Below are 25,716 nucleotides of genomic sequence, written 5' to 3' on the forward strand. Positions count from 1 at the left end.
TGGTATTGGGTATAAAGCCTACCAAATTCACTAGCAACCCCATTGACGAACATTAAAAAATTATTATTGTATAATATTATAAATCCATTGTTGTAATTTTTAACTTAGCTACGATTTTTTGTTTGTTTGTTTTTTTTAATATAGTAAATTCCTATAAACTCCAATCTCATTTTCTTAGCTCATTATATCTCATGATCGGTCTTATCATTTTACGTTTTCTGCCGGACTGACTTTGAAGTTAGCGTGTCGGGCTGACTGATAACCGAATGGTCGCCGTTTCAGTCCTGCATCTGGGCCAATACTCAGGTAGGCTACTTTCCCCTCCTATAACAGATTTATATTTGACAAACGCTCTTGAGAAGGTGAAAGGAACGAACATTTTCTATAGTTGACATTTTTATTTTATATTGAAAGAAACGTTTTTCTCGGAGAAATGTAAAATGCGAAAAAAAAGTTTATTATTCCAGGATTGTTAAAACACGACTTAGTCTTATTAGTGGTGGAAATCAATAGTGGGTTGGAGGGTGGCGATGCGGCGTCGCGACGCGACTGTCAGTATGGCTTCCGACGCTGTCCGAGGATGAGCCGTCTGCTCGTCTGGCAGGACATGCCTCGTCACCTGCAGTTCAACCCTTACATCCACACTGGCTACCGACCAATCCTCTCCGTCTGGGGCAGCATCCACAGCCTCTTCTACATGCACAATGAGACCATCAACATTGTCACACACGGTGAGTCAATGACCTGTGGTCCCACATGTATTGATTTCTTGCAGTACCTCAGGTTATTTCATTGTGAGTCGGATTGACAGTGAGTAACACCGGTTTATCACCAGATAACTTCATTCAATTTTACACTTCCCTTAGCTATTTGGATTGTCTTATAGTCTGATCATGATATAAACACAAATACTGCTGGTAAATTAAAAGCTACGATGTAAAACATTTGCCAAGGTGTCTAACAACATAATACAAATCAGTAAATAATAATTAATGCAGTTTATAACCAAATTCATCTTCCGAGGATGCCGTTAAAACGTATGAGAATTTTAAATCGATGAATTTAACTATAAATAATAATAATATTTAAACACCTTTTCGCTTAAAGCGTGGCTGTGGTGTTATGGGTAAATAATAATTAATTATAATTCTCTTCTCTGACAAAGATTTTTTATTTGTCTTCTTGTACACTAAGACCGTAGAATACTCAACCTCTTATTGAAATTAAAATACGAATACAATAAATAAAAACAACCCCCTAGCGCGTCATAATTGTACTGATATAAGTTAAATCTTAATTTGGCGCGTATTTCCTCGCATAGTTGGCAGCATACGGAAGGCGAAGAGAAACTTAAAGAAACACTCAGTCTTATAGAATTTATTTATGTAAATTTAAGTACAACAATCCAAAAGTAGTATGGAAACCTCAAATGTAGTTTTAAGTGTGTCGTGTGTTAAATCACGTTTGTGCCAAAATAAGTGTCCTGGATTACTAATTGTATGTATGCTTCTATATACGTGTATAAACTAACATTTTCACTTTTATAAACCAATTGCAAATAACAAAAAAAATTAGTTATGTATTGTGTTGTTTCGATTTTTACTATAAGGTCTAATACATTTTTCGTACATACTTTGACATCTGTAGGATAGTATCTCATCCACAACATCAAGATAAAAGGCTAGTCCTCTATAACAGTAAGTGTGGCGTGATGTACACGAGTTAACATACAATGTGATGAAATGTCATTTTCATCTAGCGGTAAGACAAATGTATGTATTCTTTTAATAAAAACTCTTCCCCTTTAGAAATAAAAATCTTGTTTTATTGTAATATATAATGAATAAATTACAACCGTTGGTGTCACATGACAATTAAAGTATTCAGTAAATTTTAATATAGATTTTTGGAAAGTGTCGACTGTCTATTACGAAATATAAAGCAACGCAATATGCAACGTACGGACAATTGATATGGTATTTACTTGCAATAATAAGGTGTATTACTCTAAAAGCAATAACTTTGAGCAAAATAAAATAACAACCGTGTAAATAATAATTGACTGAAAAATAACAACCATGTAAATAACAATTGACTGAATGCAGTGAAGCTTAACTAGCAGAAAACAAAGTTTGCCTGTGAACACTTTAGCAACCGTATTTATGGCCTATTTTCTCCAAATGTGGCACAACAATTCCTCTATTAATTCCAAATTTTAAGTTCGACGCACAACCCAATTGATCTCAAGGAGGCATCGCCTCACAATAAAAACAATATTTAGTGGTTATCGTATAATGGGTCATAAATTCAACCAATCTTAATTTTAGCAAAGTGATTTTACAATTGCATCCATGAGAATGGCCAGATTTCAACCTAGTGCGACCAAAGGGACGAAGCCCTTGGATGGAAGCAGTGAATCAAGTGATTAGTCAGGATTATTTATTATTGGATTGTTGTGATTTAAATTTTGCATGAATTATATTATGGTTTGTGTGCTAACCAGGATTGACAGCAAGAAAGTTTCGAGCCAAGGAGCAGAGCCCTAATCAAAATTGTCAATAACGCTGTTTTGACTCTATTAGGGTAGAGTACGTAATTTACAAAACTTGATATGGTTATTTTATTGGTCGATTCCAAAGCCAAGACCTGATTGCCATCAAATATGGATAGAGGTGGCGAAGACTGGACGGAAGCGGTGAATCAAGCGACTAATCTGGAATTTGAACTCTTTAAACAAACATAAGTGGTTTACTTAACTAGGTGTGCGTTTTTTTGAAGCCCAAGTGTGGCCAAATAGGTTTTAACCAACATTTGATTGCAAGATCTTGCTTCGGTTGTACAATATACACAAAAGGGCATATGATATTTTCGATATCTCTCATGTAAAAATTTGGCTTTAAATTCAAATTCATGTCTGACCATTTTGTGATATTGTTGCCAAACCGATAATAATATTGTAAGACAGAGTTTTGTTTTATTTTTAAAATCAGACAGGCTATAAAATTGTGTTTACATTTTATTGTATCGCTAACGGTTTAGCTATTAAAATGAGTTAAATTTTTAAACGTGGTCAATTCCCAACAGTCTACTACCGACGGGACGCTGACTATATGTTTAAGCTATAATATAGTGAAGTTGCCAGTCGCAATTGCAGTTTAATGGTCTTGAAAATGTATTCATGATTTGCCATATCTATTACATTGTATAACAATAGTAATAGATTTACAATCAATCGAAACTTGTTGATAGGATCTGTTGAATGTAGTGTAGTCGAACTCTCAACATGAAACGAAACGATTAAATATTTAATTGTTTTTATGTATATTTGTATGACTGTATGCCGATATGATTGCAATTATCGATACACACTGTTGCATTCTATATGCAGTGGACAAAAATCATAGCTTGCCCGCCCTTCAGTCTGTATCTATATTGTACATAGTATAGACTATACTTTATGTCTTATTTTGCACTACGGTTTGTCTGTAAATTGTGTGCGTAAGTTTATTGTACAAATCAATTATTGAACACAAGGGGCATAGCTTTAGGATAGAATACAATTTCAGCAGTTATTATTTAACGGGTAAGCTAATTTAACGAAAATGTATAGTCTATATGTACGAAACGTAGGTATGGTGGGAAGGGTTGATTCAATGTGAATGTTGAGTTTAGGTTCACTTTCCTTTCAGTGTAGTATCTAAAATCTGACGCTGTCACAGACTTTACTCTTGCTTGCTCCACCGTGCTTAGAAATCTTGTCTAGAACATCGTAGTAAACTCAATTGTGCATATGATGAGACAGTCACCTAGATTACACTATATTTTGTAGTCTAGGTGTTTCCGATGTCTAATTGATGTAAGAGTCCATTTTGAGCTTCTTCGTCGCCGACTTCTTTTGGATCTCTGCAGTACTAAAAGGAAGGTGGACTGGAGCTAAACTGAATATTTCCTACGTGAGTAGTTAATGTATATATTAATCCCAGAATTAAAACTCAATTTCATTCTAATATGACTAAAGGGAATATAACCACTAGCATATTGAGTAAATACAGAAATTAGCCTAATTTTTAATTCGGCAGATCTTTTAAATTGGAATAGATAATATATGCTTATTGTTTACCCATGATTGATTACATGTATTAGGAGCAGAACCTTACAGAACAAATTTCGTAGCGTTATTCTGATTATCATTGTTTTACGGAATTTCAAGAAATTGAGAATTTTCTTTTGGGGCTTTTGCTAAATCTAACGTAAATATTTAACTCAAATATTACCACACACTGCAAAACCCTACCAGCGATCGAAGCAATGATTTCATTAAAAATGACATGAAGCTGAGGAAACCCGTCATCTACTGCATGGCTTCCGGGGTGACAGGATATCCAGAATGGGCATTTTAAGGGTATTGGGATTGCCACAAGCCGGGATTCCATATTCTAGCTATCCTGAAATAGTTCAGCCGCCTTGAAATAGGCACCTTGGATGAAGGTCAGGCTTAATTGCAGCTTCTAGCAATCACATTCAAATAAAAAAAGTGGGTTCTCCCTCATTTTTAGGCTCTCTAAAATCTGTAACACTAAGGAACGCCTCCCCTCATCAATTCCAACAATCCTTTTCCCCAATATCTCGTAACTTTTGGTTCGTAATGTACCATCTTTTGAACATACAGTAAACATAAAACATCAATTTTTCTGTTCTGTACCCAGAGAATGTTTTACTGGTGTAACAGTAGTATAAATGAAAGGCATTCTCCAACGTATGTATCAACTCAGGGTTGATACTATTAATAGACTGGTCAGTCTACAATAAGTACTGGTTACTGGATCGTGACATGGTGGTTCCATACGAAATGTAATGTATAATGTTAAACAATTGCAATTCTCTTGATATGCGTTCAGCAAAGCTATCGTACATGATTCACATATATTATACCTAGTATGTATGATATCTATTCAAATATTGCTCGAACAACTGAATCAAGAAATCTAACCACTGGCAGCTTTTTATAAACATGGAGATCACAGTTGTGATATGCTTGAGTCCGTCAATATGCTTGTGGACACACATTCCTAAATCGATCCGGGAAAGTCGCTAGTTCCAAACTCAAAATACAATAATAGGTTTCATAAGTTCTTATTGTTCTTCATTTTCGTAGGGTTGTTTCCTATCGAATGGACGTTACAGTTTGAAATAACTTTAACTTTAAACATATAACTATCAAGGTGGAAAAAAAATTGTCAAAATCTTAACTACGTTTTAGACGCATAAGCCCCGTGGCTTTGTAACAGATCACTGGAACCAGCTGAACGCGCGTTTGTCATACTCTATGACTATAAAGAATCTGGCTATCAATGCATTTCGATATTCAAAGCAGTATCCGTTGACATATATTAAATTTGAGGTCTAGATAAAGAAATTTTTATTTTGTTATGTATCTAACTATTAAATGGCTTAAATGGCCTATCACAAAATCAACAGTTGTTTGATTTGTGTTCAAATAAATTGTCATCGAACATATTTTCTTCAACATTGGAATACAAATTCCTAAACACAGATTACAGTGGGGATCTTTGTAGTGCAACTACAAGACAACAAACGATCACTACTGACTACCTACTATTTCCTATCGCTACTAATTACATATTTTTGATACATTTTAAATTGTTTTGAAACTTATTGTGATAAAATAATTAATTATTCTATTTTTTATCATGTTTTATTGTGCCAATTGAACATGTATCTCATTTTCTAACTATATAGGCTAACTACAGTTCTACTAATAGTTACCCGCGGCTTCGCGCTCAATTTCGTAGGTTTGAACCTGTATGAGAACTTCTGGTTCCAGTGAATTATATTTCCGACGCCAATGTTGAGTTTGGCTTCTTGCCACGATCAAGAAAATATGTCAAAAAGTTTATATTTATGGTAATTGCAATTTACTCCGATCTTGGTATTTTTTTTCCTTAGTTGATTTTGCATTATTTCCGATCAAGAAAATATATATGTATATCCATACACAGCTTTGAGAAGCCTACTTCTGTCAAAAGACAACTAAGACAGCTTTCATAACAGTATTTAAATGTATAGTAAAAGTTAGGCGGTAATTTTTATATATCTATATATCTTTGTATATTTTTATATATTTGTATATTTAATACTGAATATTTGCTAAAAATATAGTTAAACGTGCATTAACAATGACGACACTATTTACGTGTTTGTTTCTTTATAAACTGAAAAATATTTATAATATTTTAGAACATTTAGAGCTCCAATTGGTATATTAGTTAGAAGCACAGTCCAGTGAAGTTTCATGTAGCATAGTTCTTGCCGACTATTTCAAAGAGAGTCTTAGGACATTTTCTAAGGTAGATGAGTAGTTACATAATCGCTGAAATAAAAAAAAACTGCGTGAAAACTAATTTTTACTCCTTACAGAATTTACACACTACAAATTGAAAATAGTGGTTAAATTAATTGCACATATGGTTGTGCTGTCCTAAAAAATTGTACAATGGGTTGAATAGTTTACATGTGAAAGTTAAAGAAAAAAACAGAGGCACTTTTCTACTGTACTTTAACACGTAATAGATACAAAAACCTTTTGCCTTCCAATGACATAACTAGTACAGCTATATTAATTTTCAATTGATTTTTTTTAAATTCCAGTCAGTTATTCGTGAATATTTCTCCGCTTCTTTTGTTAGTTTTTAACTTTTAAGTCGAGTTTTAGCATGAAGTGGTTAAGATTTAAAATATTGTAAGTTCATCCATTCGGTTTAGTACTCCGTCCTTCTCTTTGTGTGTCTGTTCAATAACTCTTGATAGAATGGTCTTAAAGACTTGAAACTTGGTACATAAGATCCTGCTCGTCCAAGAAAGAATCCTTTTCATCTCAGGAGTTGTCTCTTTGCCTGTATGTGCTATAAATCTTGGTAGAAAGGTTTTGGAAGATTGAAACTTGGTACGTATTAAAAATCTAGGCCCCTCCAGGTAGAGATCTATTGATATTGAGGTTAAAATATCTGCCAGTCCCTCTGTCTGTCCGTCTATGCGATAACATGTCCGTCACCATTTGTTGGATCCTTTAATACTCCGTTTTTCGTTCTATTTCCCCTTAATAATATTAAGTGTATGTATGACCTGCTTTATATTGTTTTCTTGCAAAACACTTGTTTGCAAAATGTGCTAAAAATTGTTTTCTAATTTCAAGCCGTCTCTGATACTTGAGTAAATACCATTTTAGGTTTATCGCCTCGACGATGCGGGTTTGATTTTTGTTCGTGTACATCATTTTATACTATAAATAAACAATCATATGTGGTTATCCTGAAGTAATTTTATGAACATTAAAAACTAGAGGCTTCATGTTATTCACAAGAAAAACCAAACGTGTTTAAATAATGTTTTTGTGTACCTTATATGTTATGTACTATATTACAAATTTGAAGGCTGGATACAGCATCCGAATTATATAAACATTATGCTTTCATTTTAATACATAATGCATCTTAAACAGAACCAACGATTGTTATCGGTTTCTATCCATTCCTTAATATAAGAAAAATCAACCATGTCTTTATTACAATTCTTATTTAAAAGTTCTAATTCAAACAATTTTGAATTCCAACTTTGGTGTTTTGAGCCACAATATACAATCATGTAACACATATTTATAAAATTCGGCATTTACATCAGCTCCATAATATATTTTCGTGGTATTTTATTTTTTAGCTCAGTTACTCACTTTTACTAAAAAAAACTTAACAATTATTATGATTGAAGAATTTTCAGCACTTATTTACCTACTGATGTTTAACAAAATATCAAAATCCGAAATAATTTCGAAATAAATAGTTGTATTGCAATGGACAAAGAATATATTTTGATTTTGTACAAATATCGAGCTTACCCAGAGTGTAGAAAATAATGGAGTAGATATCGTATAATTCCAAGCACTAAGATATCCGTGTTGTCGCTTGCATGAGCGATATCTGGAGACACGCGATTACATACAGCGCCGCATTGAACTTTTGCAGCGAGTCACTGTTCGAGTTTAAAACATACATTGGTGCTTATAAAACAGCTACGTTGTGGAGATTTTTTATTTGGAAATACTGAACACGTCTGAGTTGCTAGATTGAGCATGTGAAATAATACCAAGCCTTTTCGAGATGCTATCTGGCTACAGTATTTAAAACCTGTGACGTATAATATTCTGTCCATTTGAATAGAATATTTCGTGAAAACACCGTGTTAACTATTTATTATAAGCATTTTTTTATTTGATTTGAATGCCTTTGAATCTTACGGATCTCTTTGTGCATACTTTCATCACATTTTTTGTTACAATAACATTTACAGTATATTATGAAGTACTGTATTATAAAACAGTTTCTAACTAATTTAAAATCAATATTGACACATACATTAGATTGTAACATTATAAATTGTATATTCATAACTAACTAAATTGAGAGAAAGTGTACTAATTCCAGAGACAAGAAGGGTCTCTGATTGTATTCCCTCATGCGCGACGCTCAGGGGTGTATAACAATAGAAGCTCCGCATGTTTTCCTGGAGATATCCGTGAAACATAATACAAATACGGAGGAAACAAATATAAGGAATTAAGAAACACGCAAATGTAACATGTTCTCTTCATTATAATTTTATACAAAACACGAACTCCTGTTTTAGGCATTATAAAATACGACGTCAATACTGTGCGTACATTATGTGTTATGTAGCTCCGTTTCGTCGACCGTCTCTGTCTGATTTTTATAAAGGGCCCATAATGTGTTTTAAATATATTATTTTTATAATTTTATTGCAACAACGTTCCTACTGAAGTAGATCCATACAAGGGCGCAAACCATTATATTAAATCAATTTATGATTTCTCATTGTTTTCAACGCAAATACAGTAATGCTATCTGATATAAACACTGGTAACGATATTTGAATTTTAGTCAATGAAAGCGAAAAAGCTTAATGTGTTAACTTCATTATTTGTTTTTTACGCAATAATAATTTTCTCATGCGTTTCAATGTCTTTGAAAAGGTTTCCATAAGGCCATTCAAAGTTTGAAAAAGGAATAGTTATGTTAGTTAATACGCATGGTAGTGAAAAAACGGGATAATATTTTTAACCTTTCAGATTATTTACAATTAAGGTTGTCTTATTGACAATATAATTGACAACGAGCACATTATCATTCCAGCGTTTAGAGTCGTCATAACATAAGTATTACTCAAATTTACCTTCATCTTCAGTTTTGTATTACAAGATGACAAACACACATGAAACTACGTCCATCTACATTTCTTTCAAGACAGAATAGATAGTATATTTAAAGTGAATTAAATTAATTAACTTATTTATTTAACTTAATATATGTACAAAATTTTCTTTAGAATTACTTATAGGTCATTGATCATTTTTAATAAAATATCGATAATCATACATTAAAATATTATAAGCAATGTGGACATTTAGGTTCATGATTTTTGCAAGGTTTTTATATAGGATATTTTAAATAAAAAAATTGAATATAAAAATATTAAATATTTTTGGCAGAATACAGAAATATAGTTTAAAGTCTGTCTCTAACATCCAGAACCTTTTTCTTAAATATATAAGGATACGAAAAAATATATTTTACAGAATACTTATAATACGAAACAAATACGCAATGTGTAGCACTCCGAATTATCTTCATATAAGTTTTTTCCCAGCATATGAAAATTCCAAATCTTTTTACTTTGAGTAATATTCTATTATATTTTATGACTTGATGTGACACAACCTTAATTATATAGTACCTAATAATGCCATAGCCACGACGCTACAGCTAGACTATTAGTACTCACACCATCAACACAGTGACGGATTAAGAGGGGGGGGGGGCGAAGGGGCGACCGCCTTAATCTCGCCGCATCAGGGTGGTCACCTGATCGGGGAAAAACAGGGAATTTATCGCACCAGGAAAACGGGAAGTAAGACATGGATATAGTGTAGAACCAGGAAAATCTAAAAACAGATTTTTCTGCCCCAGGGTTGATTTATTCCGTGCATTTACACATCTTTGATCCGTTTAATTGTGAATGAAGATCGGCGATATGCGGGTGATGGATAATATCGCCGAAGATTTTATAGAATGTATCAAGAACACACGGTTGCTACTGTGTGTGGTGTGATTGATTATAGTGACGTCTTCACGAGTCCCTACCAGAGACTGACCGAAGGCTGCCTCTGCTATTTTAGTTACGTTTTTTATTGTCTGTAGTTATGGTTAGATATATCCCTATGTAGAATGGCCTTTTTCTATTGATTTACTTTATAGCAACTTGTTAATTACTGAAATAAACATCTAGTTTTGTTGTCGTTGTGGTATGACTTTATTCTTGTGTAAGGTATAATCTGAAGGCAAATACAAAATTTGATATTTAAAAGCCAATAATTGGTTATGTTACGTATTGGATTCGCTAGGAAAGGCGTCAGACGTCTAAATTACGTATCAAGACAAAATATCTCGAAACAGTTGCGCGCGCACGTGGCGACGAGCCGAACTGTAATCAGAAACCTTTTCTCTGGTATGATAGTACTGCACCTATTAGTGCAAAAATTGGTAACATTTCATTTTGTTCATTATGCAATTGTACACATTTATTACACACTTCTGTGTTCTGTGATAAAACGAGAACTACTTCTGGTTTATGGGTTGAACCCAATATTTTCTTTCCAATTGTCCAACATAATCTGACATCGGAAAAGTTGGACGATGTAGGACGCAATCTTAGGTCGGGAAAGTACCGATCGGAAATACCCCTGGCCATTAGTGCCGTCTTTGGTGGCGCCCCGCACTTCTAGCGAAAAAAAGTAAACCATCCCTTGAGATAATACCTACATTCAAGCTAAATCACGTGAGCGGTCGTGAATTTTATCTTTAACTTTGGTACTACTAATAACTTATTTATGATAATCAAATCTTAACCTACTTATATCGCGAAGTAATAGGTAGTAGGAATGGACAGAGTGGCTTCGTTCTCGTCGACACCCCTTCCTTTTGGGAGGAATAAAACAAGAACCGGTCGTCATAATGGTATTTAATTTTTACAGTAAGTTAAATAGTCTATTTTTCTAATAATGCAGTTTTTTAGGTCTCTGATAAGAACTTTTCAAAAAAAGTTACCCCTGGATTATACCAAAGTACCTTATTCTATAACCTGATTATAACTGTAATATTAATGTCACTGATTTTCCTTGATAAATTTAATAGTTATTACAATCAATACTTGAGTGTTTTAATCTATGTTTTTTTAACACTAACTGCGTATATCAATTAATAATTATTTAATATACTCTACTAGTTACAATTTTCATAAAACTAAAATACTAAAAACTAAACTCAAAATGTCTTATTAATCATTTACAAAATCGTTCACTGAAGTAAACCTGTAGGAATGATTCACATAGATTCTTGTTCAAAATATTGAGAAGAAGCAGTTCCGGCTCGCTTCCTTATTTGGAATTATAAATAAAATCTTAAGAAAAGTCTTTGTGCAGGCATACTAGAGGGAAAAATTAGTTTGTGTTGCCTTTACATGGTTTATTTCTCCATAGTCTTAATGCTATGGGCCCTATGTATATATATATATATATATATATATATATATATATATATATATATATATATATAATCTCTCTTATATATATAAAAATCTTGAGTCACGATGTATGTTGCCAATAAACTCCAAAACGACTGAACCAATTTCAATCAAATTTCACATGTATCCGTAATTTAGTCTAACTTAGAAGATAGGATAGTTATTATCTGAATTATTCGCTTATTTCGTGAATATAAACGAATAAAATGAAGAAAAGTTTTCAAAGCGCCTGCACATTATAACCTGCAATTACGAGATAGATACGTATATTAAACAGTGAAACACTATTTGAAGGCGCTAAGTTATGATGTATAATTGTCTAAACTAAATTTTTGGTTGAACTTAAAGGTTGAGTGGTAGACCACTTTGTAATAAAATACATTATGCATGTACAATACATTTTTGACATATTTTCTTGATCGTGACATCAAGGTAAAATCTACATCGGGGTTGGAAATATAATTTACTTCAACCAGAAATGCTCATACGCGGGCAAAACTTACGAAAAGCGTGCGAAGCCGCGGGAAACAGCTAGTATATATATAAAACCTTTTGGTGGCAAATATTCTATGTTAAAATTGTGGTAGGGCCTAATTAATAGAAGAAAGGCGTGTTAGTTTTAATACATAAGGAATGTTGGGTTGTTAAATGTTACAATTGTGTCATGTATGTGTTATATTTGAAATTTTCTTACCAACCCTTTGCTTGTATACAGGATTGCCAATTGTATACATCTTGACTGTTGTGCCAAAACTGATGCCATGGGAGTCCAGTGAGTTCCTCTCCTGGTGCCACATTGCTGGCAGTGTGTCACCTTGGATCGGGAGCTTCATATACCACCTATTCATGAACCTACACTTGGGCGAAGCTTGTTACTACAGGCTGCTTCAGCTTGATATGCTGGGAATATGGATTAGCCAAAGTTTTGGTAAGTTGTACAAAACTATTTCTTTAGTTTTTTTTACAAAGACATCTTCATTTTATATTAAATCTTAAAGATGAATATACAGAAACAGTTTGTTTTATAATAAAAAAATTTATAACAATAATAATGACAAAAACAACGTTTTTACTATCTAATAACATCAACATTGGAGCATCAGCAAATAATATATATATATATATATATATATATATATATATATATATATATATATATATATATATATATATATATATACTTATATAATGTTATAAAATAGACAGTAAAAACTTCCAAATTTAACAAAAGAAGGGGAAGAGGACAAAGAGGCTCAAGAAAGGACATGTTTAAGGTGGGATTAGCAGAGATAAAACTGGAGAATAAACAAATATAAAACTGTAGGCTGAGAAGGAAAAAATGATGTTTTAATTTTGAAGTGAACAAGTTGTCCAGAATGAAGTGTACGCTTGAAGGTATTTCACTGACCGTTCTATGAACATTTGCCGCCAATTTCTTCAAAGTAAAAGTTCATGCATTTAAAACAAAAAAATTTCTCATTATAAAAATATACTTTTAATGTAAGTTGCATTTCTAATAGAAACTGCCAGTAACTAAGAGTTTATGATTTAAAAGTGTATAAATTGGACTATTAAAAAAATGAATTGAGTGGTAAATTCATTCTCAAATCAAATCAAAATCAAATCAAATCAAAGAGAACTTTATTTATATACACCGAGTACAGAATATGTGTCAATATGTATGTAAAAATTTTATCTAGTTTAAAACATGGATAAAGATAAAAATGTCATGTCCAGTTTAAAAATTCCTCGATGGAGTAAAACGTCCTGTCAGCAAGCCATGCACTGAGATTCCTCTTCAACGCTGACTCTCTTGTTATGCTCTTGAGGTGTCTTGGTAGGAGATTGTAAAATTTTGCACCTGCATAAGATGGCTTCTTGGTAGTCATGGTGAGTTGATGAGGTTGTAAGACGAAGTCTGTCACATCGCGGGTTCCATATGAATGAATTTCGCCCAGTCTATTGTAATCAGTGTTAAATACATGTAGAATGGTTTGTTGTATGTAAAGAGCCACCACTGTCTGAATTCAAGGTCTTTGAAAGCACTTCTGCACGAGTCAAGATGATTTAGACCTGCCAATATTCTTACCGCTTTCTTTTGAAGTTTTAGAACTTTAGTCATATTTCCTATACTTGACCCTCCCCATATTATCAAACCATACCTCACAACAGACTCAAATAGGGCAAAATACGCGACCCTGGCCGTTGACAGATCTGCAACAGACCTTATTCTTTTTACAACATACAGGGCAGTACTCAGTTTCCTGCACACCATGTCCACATAAGGGGTCCAGGACAGATATTGGTCAATGATCACTCCCATGTATTTGGTCTCGTCCTCTACTTCCACCATTGGCAACCCCTCGGTTAAGTTTGCAGCTCTTGTAAACAGGATTTGTTTAGTTTTGCTGTCATTTAGTGCAAGATCGTTCTCCTGACAATATTGTTTTGCCATATTGAAAGCAATGAAGGCCTGACAATCTAAATCATTAGGGCCTTTTTCAGCAAGTATAAGAGCTGTGTCATCAGCGTACATTGTGGTGTGGGCTTGCTCCTTTAGGTAATCTGGGAGGTCATTTGTTACCAATACATACAAGACTGGACCCAGTACTGAGCCTTGAGGGACCCCTCTTGTTATATTGAGGGGTTTTTGACCTAGCATGGTAAACTGTGTTATTAGCTGTATATTTCAGCTCTACTAGTTGAGTTCTGTTCTTCAAATAACTATTGAACCAGTTTATTGCATTGCCTTGGATTCCTAAAGTCATCAGCTTAGTAAGAAGTAAATTATGTCCCAGTGTGTCGAAAGCTTTACTTAGATCCAAGAAAATAGCAGATGCTATTATTCCAGTTTCAATTTGGTCAATTACATTCTCAAAGAAGTCAGTGATAGCTGTGGTTGTAGATTTAGAGGATAAAAATCCGTGCTGATGTTTACTGAGCAAATTATTGTCCATGAGGTGGGTTATTATTCTTGTTAAAACAATTTTTTCAAATATCTTGGAGATGGTTGATACAAGAGATATTGGTCTAAAGTGGCCAGCTTCTGTGCTTTGTGGTTGTTTCTTAATAGGGATTATTTTGGCAATCTTGAGGTCAAGCTGGAAAAATACCCTGAGCTAAGGACTTGTTCATAATATCAGTCAGAGGCAGTGTAATTTCATCAACACAGTGATTAAGTAAGATAGATGAGACATCATCTATGCCTGCTGATGGCTTTGATTTCATTGACATGATGGTTTTCTTAACTTCTGCCTGTGTAGTGCTATGAATAACAAATTCAGGTGCATTGGTAGTGCATTGAGGCTTCCTTGAGATATCTGAAGTTTGACCTGCTTCTTTTAGTGTTATCTCAGCTATAGTTGTAAAATAAGTATTTAGGTGCTCAGCTATTTCAAATGGATTGTTTAATTTGTTGCCATTGACTGTCAATTCAAGTGGAGTGTCCTGTTTCTTCTTATGGCGTTCATTATTAATTGTGTCCCAGACTGCTTTTGACCTGTTTTCGGAGTTGCTTATGCGGTCTACTATTGCTTGCCTTTTTAGATATTCTGTGATTTACCTAAGTTTAAATTTAACGATTTTCAGGGAAAAGATATTGATTTTCTATGAATCCATTAACATATATTTGAAAGTATTTAATTTTTACTACTGAAATCCATAATAGGTTTTTAACTTGTTCAGTTAGATACATATAATAATTCAAAAGTTATAACTTACTAAATGAAATATAACATTTCTAATCTCATACTTCTTCAAGAAGTATTTAGATGGTAACATATTTTACTATATATGAAACAGAAAACCTGACTTCCATTCATTCTTGTATCTCAAATAATCTTCAAAATCAAACATAAGAGGCAATTTGGATTATAGCATCCTAGCATCCTTCTTTCTGTCGCAGTCTATGGAACTAAACATATGGCATGGCAGTGGCATAGCCAAGATTTTCAAAAAGGAGTGGTGTTTTACCAGGGCTTACACATGAATATCTTCAGCAAAAACAAATTATTGTGAGTTGAACCATGTATGAAATTAGCTCGCTGGTAACCCTGTGGTTTAATTTTATCTTCGGTTACATTTTAGGGTTCCCGAACAAGACATCACGGGTGGGGCTTATGGTAATCCCCATAATTCCCTTGGCTAAGCCGTTAGGTTGGTAGGTCACGAGGATTCATAGGTGGCAGTGTCAATCTGGCCATAAACTCTGCAAGAAAATTCTGGGAAGCCCCAATGCCCCTACTTGAGGTGGGTAATTGCTTTCATTACTGGACATGGCCACTTCAGGAGTCATTGTTAAAGATAGGGTTCTATAAAGATGAGCCCTTTTGTTGTATTGCAGCGAGGAAACTGAAACTACTTAACATATTCTCTAACTGTGTATCTCTGGCATTTAAGAGAAGAAGACTGCTGGAAGCTCAATATCTGGAGGTTGTCAAACTAACCAGACTGTGAGATAACATTCTTCAACTCATGGAAAAACTAACTTATAAGTCATGTTGATTTGGTACAATGAGTTACAAGGCTGAAATTTGGTCATTTGATTATCCTCTATCATAAATTTATACTGAATTGAATTATTCAATATTATTTAATTGCCAGGTAGCACATTCACCCTGCAAGTGAAAGATCCGGGTTCGAGCCCCGGCGGAGCAAGTACTTTTTGTGATTCAATAATTATTGAAATTTATATATATATATATATAATATATATATATATATATATATATTAATATAATTTAAATGTTTCCAGGTGCTTTACCCATGGTTCGAGCATCAGTGTACTGTTTGCCTTATTTTCTGCAATGGCTAATCGTTGCAAGTTATGCAGGTGGCTCTATTCTTGGCCTGTTCAAGGTAAACATTACTTTTTATCTTTAAAATATCTGCTTCACATAGATTTCATACATTTATTTTTAGTTATATGGAATGCAACAATGCAATGGGAATGATTTTTTATTCAAATACGTAATTGACACTGGGTTCCAAGTAGACATTTCAAAGATTGATTGATTTAAAACTTGGGTTTTAGCTACTGAAACGTCGTAACTAAAATATTTTTTTTTATGGATTGAAAATAAATGTTAGCACCTCAAAATTATAGCTGAGTTTGTTCTACAAGATCGTGCAAGAATTATTACTTTTAGTGCATCTCTCGAGCAAATATATAAAGGCTTTCTCTAACACTGTATTTTTCTCATGTAAGCGCTAGAGTTGGAGACTCATTCCAAGATACACTTCCCTACTATTGATTACATTATTATGGGTTCTATAATTTTATTTAAAGTAAAAGACTTCATGAACATTTTTGTGATCAAGTTCAAGAAATTATTAAGTAAGGCTTGTTTAGTTAAATTTTAGCCTATGCTGCAACATTTATTATTATGGCTTGAAAAATTCTTTGTTTAAAGTTTATTTTAACACATTATATTATTATAGACAATGTTGAATTTGAAAGTATAACTGGATTTTAGACATTTGCCAGTGTTGTATGTTGTAAAAGTAGAACAATACTGTACAGTTATACAGTTCTATTTCTACAATGATGGAAATTGTCCAAAATCCTATTAACTTGTAAAATGTTCTAATGATTTTTAAAAATTCAAAATTTAAGGGAGGGTATTTAAGAATATGGCCTTAAAGGGTGGCCAGTTACTGTTCAAACTTCTCGTAAAAAGGAATGAAATACAGGAGCCCTACTGAAACTGGAAATCTGGTGGCCAGTCTTAGGTACTAGTAATACTATGATAAGTCCCAATGCTCTTGACTGGTACGTAAATAGATTGCTTTGTCATGAATATTCATGAATATCTCTTGATTCTGAATTAATGGAACTGGTACATGTTTGCCCTATATCAATACAATGCAAATGAGCCTTCGAATAATATTTTCAATACTTGATTACAGTGTTGATAAAGCTTTTGAAATTTTAAAATAATACAAATAAAATTTTTAAACCTACATGCATTTTACATTCCTAATTTTTTATGACTTCAGAATTATTGTTCAGTTAAGAAATCAAATATAACTGAGAAAGGTTCATTCAAATAGATTTAAAGTGATTGGGTGAGGTACTCTAATTTTTGATATCCACAGATGCAGCATACATGAACCACGGTTTATAACTGAGATAATTTATTTTAATATTTCCATGTAAGAGTAAGTGTTAAATATTACATATTTACTCTTCAAGTGAAACAATGTATTTTAAAATTGATACTATTTTCAATAACTGTAACCACATTATTCTTTTGTGTTTTATCATTGCAGGCAATGAATGCATGGTCTCCATGGAAGAGAAGACTGTGTTTTGCGATGCCGTTCCTCATGCGAGCATTACTCTGTGTTTTAAGATATTCTCCCTACGGAGGTGGTCACCCTGACTCTTTCTTTCATTGTATCATGCAGGTAATCATTGCACACTTGATCGTGTCATCCTCGGTAAAACATATTATTATGGCCTCTCAACTATCACCTTGGGGTCCAGGGTTTGAATTCTAGTTCAGGCAAGGTATTTTTATATGCAAAACACATCAGGAAATAAAGACTGTGATGTGTGCTATATTAATAAGATACATTAGTGTTCTTATTGTACTCATAAACCTATTATTTCAAATACACACTCCTACATTTAGAACATACTTTATGTTTCATCTTAAACGGAGTAATTTATTTTCATTATGATGCAGGCAAATAAATCAGCCTTATAATCAAAATTTATTTAACTTGATTTATACATTTTACATTGATATAATTTAGTAATTTCAGAAAAATCAGCAAGCATTTTGTTAAGGCACATTGGAGTCTATAGAAAATAAAGCAAAACCTTTTTAAAACATGTTATAATTTACATACTATGAACATGAACACAAATTCTAAATTGATTTAGAATTTTCAGTTTTTAAAACTTGTTTTACAATTAACTTTATAAACTAATTTATGGAATCCTGTACTTAAAATAAACATCTCAGAGAATATTTTACAAGAATTTATTGCATTATTGAAAAGGAAACAATATTAAATACAAATTAAATATACACTATTCGGAAGTGAGAAGTAAAAAACTGTCTTCTATGCTTATATGTAACCAACTTACTTGCTACAGCTATTTATCCAGTATATCCGACAAGGTTGGATATTAAGGTTTCACAGCAATGCGGACCTCAGCAAATTTTTTATGGCTGCTCTTAATTGTGGTGGAAAACCCAACCATTACCACAATTTACAAATAACTGGATAATTTTAGTCTCAATCTGTGTCAATATGGCACAATAAGTCTTGAATGAAATTATTTAAAGTAGTTAAATTAATTTAAAAACCCTTTTTTGAATTGACTGACAAGAGTAAACTGATTTCTCCTACATTGAAACAGATTCATACCATTCAGATTGTACTAAAATGTTTACAAGCATTTAAACAGATATGAAAGTATCAAATAGTAGCATTCAAAACAAAAAACTTGTAACACATAGTTGGTGTTTATTAACACATAAATTGTCCATTAAACACATAAATTTATTAATTGGAGTCACTTCTCACATGCAGATGACAGACAGTGACATGTCATATCACTGATATGTGAATTCATCAAAGTATGCAGATGACTTTTTTAAGTCATTAGTGTTTAATGTATAAAAACATTTTTCAATTAACCATGGAAAGTCATCATAGTGTAAGAATACAGGGTATAGAGCAGCTACATCTTAATAGTTTCATCATGAGATTTAAATATTCATTTAAATACACAAATATAAAAAGTGGTAGCATTAGTTTATTTAAGTGTACTATAATTACTTACATCTTAATAATTTATCTTCAATTCTTCTGTAAATTACTTGACTGGTTTTTGTAATAAAATATTTCTCAAAAGAATACAGAGACAAGTTGGTTAAATAATCCTTACCTCTTTTTTTATTTTAAAAGATTTGTTTTCATTATAAATTTTGTGGGTAGATTATGTAAATATCTCACACCTTTGTAGTATGTTTTCTATTTTTTAATAAATGAGAGATTGTATTGATATATATGTCTGTTAAGTGAGTATTATATGTATGATTACTAGTTTTTAGTACAAAATGAAAAGATTGTTTTACATAAATTATTGATTCAAACATATGTAATCCATATACTGAAAAATTCAAAGCTCAGAAAAAATATGTTTAACAGAATCTGTGTATCTTTCATGACTCTCAACACATTTTTTAGTACCACCAATAACCTATCTAAATTGTTCATTGTTGATGTCCTATAAATGCTTATTCCGTTAGTTAAATGTGAGTGGACCCATGAGAAATGTATTATTTTAAGTGTATTTAAATTACTAATTAAAAAGAATATATTTTATTTTATTTTTCAGTAAAATATTGGTTGATTAATATAATATTATTGCAATAAATAGGTATGGATAATTTTATATATCTAAAATGATAACGCAATACTAAAAAGTAGAAAATAGATAAATTAACAAAAAACTTTAATTAACTAAAAAAAGTATAATAATTTATCCTAAATTTTATCAGATTCGACACCATGTCACCAATAGAAGTCAAGAAAGATCTGTTATCTTTATAGTTATAATACAAAACTATTTCTGTTGTACTGACTCCATTTTCACTGTAAATTATGAATGAAATGAAATCTACTATCACCCGAACATGATCATGTAAAACTTGAAACCTACAATCCTGTAGGGTTTTCTATGTAATTAAAGTTCTTCTAGAAATATTATATGGACTATATGGTCTCAGTAGGCTGAAACACTTATGTAATTGTAACACTTGCTGGATAGTTGTCTTTTTTTAAATTATATAATTATAATGAACAGTATTTCATAATGTAATAAGTAATGTTTTTGGCTAAAACACAAAGTTTAATAAAAACTATACTTTATACAGTTATAGCTTAAAGGCACAATTATTATTTACAGTAATCCATTTATAGTGCAACAAGAAAGCATAATCCAAAAATATGAAGTTTTCAGTAACCACTCCTTCAAAAGGTTAGGTATTATATTTATCCAGTCCAAATTGTGTAATTCTATCTAATCCATTGCATATATATACCAGAGTTCTCCAATGAGGGCATCAGATTACATTAATTTTCCCGATAAATCTTTTTGACTCACCTGAAAAGTGTACACATTGAGATACACATTCGTTAATGATTGACAGACAGATATATCCATAAAAATTTACTCCTCCAGACATGAACATTATGTTGCTAGGATGTGATCTTACTGGGGCTATAGTTTACACATTGACATAGACCTTCGTTAATAATTAACAAACTGAGTAGTCCGACCTTGTTGGCAAGGGGAGGGAAGCATGAGAGACACTTTGATACAACTTTTCTTCAACTTTAAGTTTCGTCTGTAGCTCAATATTGTCTCTCTGCAGTACTTTATTGACTTCTTCTAAGATTTTAATTGAGGACAATATTTTAGTTACTTCCTCTTTGTTAATTTTACACGATTTGCAATTATTTTTAGAGTTCTGCAAGTCGTTTCTGATTTTCTCCTTTTCTTGATCACAAAGAAGAATAAGTTCAGCTTTTTGACCTTGCTCGATCATCCTTTAAACTGTTTATTTCACCATTTAATTGTTTTTCCATAACATATTTTTCCTTAAATTCTTCTATTTTTTCTTTTTTTTACCATAATTTTGTCCTCAAGCTCTAGTTTACAAGATGATTTGCTGTTTTTTTATGTTCTGTAGTTTCTGTTTTAAAACTTCATTTTCACATAAAAGTAATGTATGAAGTAATAATATATTTTGTTCTCTATATCACCAGCAAGAGACAAAAATAGTCCCGTCAGAGTTTTCACCAGGACTAGGACTACTCATATTTACCAGATTTTCATTGGACTCTTGCTGACAAGCTGGACATTTCCATTTTTATAACTCTTCTTTTTGAGTTCTTTAACTTTAGAGTATTTCAAGTTGAAACATTTCATTTGTACCCAACTTTCACAAACCCCTTTGAAAAATACACCTCCATGATGGATATATCCATCACATTTACAACATTTGTTACTATTTTTTACCATTATAGCATTCACAAAAATGTGAAGTTTGTAAAGTAAAATTCTATTAAACAGTAACTTCTATAGATAAGCCGCTTTGAAAGCGACCTGTTAAGTGAACAAGCGGGGGGGGGGGGGGAGGGAGTGAGAGAGATGTGGAGAGGGAGAAGAAGCGCGGACTCACTTCCCCCTCTATATTCCTTACCAACCACTCCTCAGTTGCCACTTTACCACTCGTAGGATATGTGTTACATAACAGCTATTTTACAAATCCAGTAATAATAACAACAGCTGTTAAGAATAAACATTTGTTAAAATACTTCTTAATTATACAACATATTAAATAGATGCAATGGACTATTCTTAACATAAATAATAATATTTGTTATTTCATAACAACGAGAATAACAAAACATAGCGTGATGCTCCAGAACACCAACGCAGGGAAGCAAAGCACTCGGTTCCCACTTGTGTGTGCTCATCTATAATAACTTTTTTGGGGCAAAAAGTTAATGCTAAGAAAGTTATGTTGCCAAGATGTTCTCTTACTGGTGGGCAGGGCTATAGTTTACAAATTGACACACACTTTCATTAGCGATTGACGAACCGATATATCGATAAAAATTGACATCTACAGATATAAATATTATATTGCTAGGACATGCTCACAATGATGGGCGGGGCTATAGTTTACACATTGACATACACCTTAGATAACAATTGACAAACTGATATATCCATAAAAATTGACACTTTAAGACACATATTATATTGCTAGGACATGCTCTCACTTATAGGCGGGCTATAGTTTACACATTGACATACACCTTAGTTAAAAATTGACAAACTGATATATCCATAAAAATTGACACTTTAAGACATAAAATTTATGTTGCTAGGATGTGCTCTCACTGGTGGGCAGGGCTATAGTTTACAAATTGACACACACTTTCATTAGCGATTGACGAACCGATATATCAATAACAATTGACACCTACAGACATACATATTATATTGCTAGGACATGCTCTCACTTATAGGCGGGCTATAGTTTACACATTGACATACACCTTAGTTAACAATTGACAAACTGATATATCCATAAAAATTGACACTTTAAGACGTGTCTTAATAAACTTTATGTTGTTAGGATGTGCTCTCACTGGTGGGCGGGGCTATAGGAGCCTTACGGGTGCCTGAGAAATGGTTCCCTGGACGTCTAGACCTATACTGTAACTCCCACAACATCATGCATGTGCTTGTCGTCTGTGCCGTCTACTCCATGTACCAGGCGACCGTGCGAGACCTGCAATGGATGGCTGATGGCCAGTGTCCCCCCCTACCCCTCTCTACCGCCCCCACTATCCACAGTGAACTGTGACCACAACATCACTAGTTCTCCAAGTGCAATACCCACTAGTGACATAGGCTAGCATCTAACTCTTACGTATACCACACTTGTCTGTACAGTAACTCTAAGTCAAGCATTTGTAAATAAATATTTTATTTTCTTAAAATATTGTTAAGACTTACCTAGTCGACAAAGAAGTTTTCTGTCCACTTGTTATATACATTAAATTATTTGTTGTCTTAGATACCTGCTTCTAGTAGTTAATAAGATGGCCTTAAATTTAATTTGTAAGGTTAACCAATGCCACTTTAAGAGATTGTAATTTATTTTCAACCGTACTTTCTGGTATATTTTGGGCAATTTTCATGATATTTACTTAACTCAACACAGCAGTTTTAAATGTCTGTTCTGTAATAAACAGGGACATTTTATAATGGTAATTTACCAATAGAAATTAATTGTAAAAATAATGTCAGTGATAACCATCTTTTTGCCAAAGCTTATGTGAATATGTTAGCTGCCAATCTACACACTCTTATACATTAATTTATTGATATCATTTAAGATTACCATTGATGAGACCAATACATGTTTTTATAGATATTTCTTGTATAAATACTCATTTCTACATTATAAATCATTCAATTTTTACATACTGCGAGTTTAAATAAATGAATACTAACAAAATAATAATACAATTTATAAACAGATAAATAAAATGTGATACAAGTATATAAGTTTGGTGACTCAAGAAAAAAAGTACAAAGATAATGTGATAACTTCTCAGAAATAACAATTGCTGCCCAATAACAAACGATAAAACAAGGAAACATTAAGTTTTGTGAACTTGCAGTTATTTTATTTGAAAAATACAATTTTATAGAATCTCAAAATAGTTGAAACAAAAATAAAATATATTTAAAATTTTGTAATTAACCTTCCAACTGGCTATATAATAACTTCTGTACTGACAAGCCCATTTTGGCCGATTTAAAACAGTTTTTCTAAACTGTTATAAAATGTACATGTTTTAGGCAAAAGTAAACTTATTGTATATTTCTTATTTTTGACTAAATATATAGAATTTTAATATTAGCTCTCATACAAAAATATTTTTTTGCAAAAAGTAGGGATTACTGAGTAATTTTACGCTGTGCAAATGCTGAGTGCAAAACCACAAATGTTGAATTCCCTGGCCATGTACCAAATTTTTGTTGAAAAAAGCAAAATAACCTAAAGACAAAGAATCTTTACCCAATAATAAAATATGATATACTGTGCAAAAATATATATGATGTATATGATATACTGACATTTAAAAAAGGGAGCAAACTGACCGAAAATACTATAGTTTGTTGATATATCAATATAAAATATTCCTTTACATACAAACACAACAGATGGTTTATCATAGTAATCCCAAATTTCCGTTCTATTTAGGTAAAAGCAAATTCAAAAGTCAATGGCTAAAAAATAAAGATAAAAATGTTAAATTTCAAAAGTATAAAAAAGTGTAATAAACATTTTGTTGTATTCATGTTGGTAAAATGTTTGTGCTAATTCAATACTTTTTTTAAAAATAGTATAGAATGTAAACTTTAAAGATATATAATATAGAGCAAAAATTCTCTTTGGTTTGATACTTGGAAATATAAGTAGTTTTCCCCTTCCCACAACTTTTCAAATACTTCAGAAGTTGCTAAAGTTAAAGTGATGAAGTTTATCGGAAATTTCAATACCTGTTTGGTATAGTTTAGTTCACTGTGATCACGTAGATATCATATTGTCAGGGTCAACCCCGTTTGATGGTTAAATACATCATAATCATAATCATAGAAGAGATGACACAACAACTCAATATGACTTGCTGGCCAGCAGGGAGGTTAAAAAATAGACCAATCTATGAAATTAAAAACCTTTACTAACTACAGATAGCCAGCTGACAGTTGATGACTCACTATTCTTTGATGCTGTTTCCTAGACAGTGTTGTATACTTAATCAACATATCCCCTGATTGTTGCATTTTGTTGAGTAGATTGGTATTTGGTTACTATTTAAATAAAGCCTGCAATTTATCTTGAAAATTCATCTGTTATAATGTGCCTTCGAAACCAATGACAAGATAAGATTGTTAATGTGTACTGGTCAGTCAAACACTGTAAAAATAACAGTTTACAAATTATTTAAAGGCATTATTTTCACTAATACCTAATAAGCAGCCATAAAAAACTTAATTTAAATTGTAACATGACAGATCATGGAAGAAATCTAGAAATCTATGTAACAAAATAAATAGTTGTCAGATGAATCTCTGACATCTTTTAAATTATATATATATAATATATATATATATATATATATATATATATATATATATAAAACTTTTCTACAAGCAATAGAAATTTAGGTAACAATAAAATTATTGGTATAAAAATCTACTATAGCCAGTTGAATGTCAAATTACATTTTCCTTGAGAAACTTTGTCATCAGGTGGTTGTAGAGGTTTTGTAATGCATGTTAGTAAATCAATTTTGAAACCTCGTTTACAAAGCTTAGTGTGCCAGTCAAAAATTGTTGTAATTCATTGAAACATTTAAAACATTCATCTGAATTCAAAAGTGATTACAAGTTGATAACATAATGTAAAGCATATATTACATAATTCAAAACAA

General features: G+C 32.2%; 1 protein-coding gene across 1 annotated transcript; it reads left to right on the plus strand.

Annotated features, from left to right (window-relative positions):
• The first annotated feature begins 513 nt into the window (after positions 1–513).
• LOC124362853 (progestin and adipoQ receptor family member 4) lies at positions 514–25,390 on the plus strand. Its single transcript, XM_046817712.1, has 5 exons — positions 514–731; positions 12,386–12,598; positions 16,424–16,527; positions 17,941–18,078; positions 22,842–25,390. The coding sequence occupies exons 1-5, from the start codon at positions 581–583 to the stop codon at positions 23,070–23,072; spliced, it is 837 nt and encodes a 278-aa protein (XP_046673668.1). The 5' UTR covers positions 514–580; the 3' UTR covers positions 23,073–25,390.
• The last annotated feature ends 326 nt before the right edge of the window (positions 25,391–25,716 follow it).

This window comes from Homalodisca vitripennis, chromosome 5 (assembly GCF_021130785.1).
Source record: "Homalodisca vitripennis isolate AUS2020 chromosome 5, UT_GWSS_2.1, whole genome shotgun sequence".
Taxonomy (NCBI): domain Eukaryota; kingdom Metazoa; phylum Arthropoda; class Insecta; order Hemiptera; family Cicadellidae; genus Homalodisca; species Homalodisca vitripennis.

Bases quoted from the DNA above. Each gene is read 5' to 3' on its own strand.
- LOC124362853 (XM_046817712.1), top strand. From the start codon at position 581: ATGAGCCGTCTGCTCGTCTGGCAGGACATGCCTCGTCACCTGCAGTTC. The intron at 732-12,385 runs GTGAGTCAATGA...GCTTGTATACAG, and splicing joins CATCAACATTGTCACACACG to GATTGCCAATTGTATACATC. The intron at 18,079-22,841 runs GTAATCATTGCA...TTATGTTGTTAG, and splicing joins TCTTTCATTGTATCATGCAG to GATGTGCTCTCACTGGTGGG.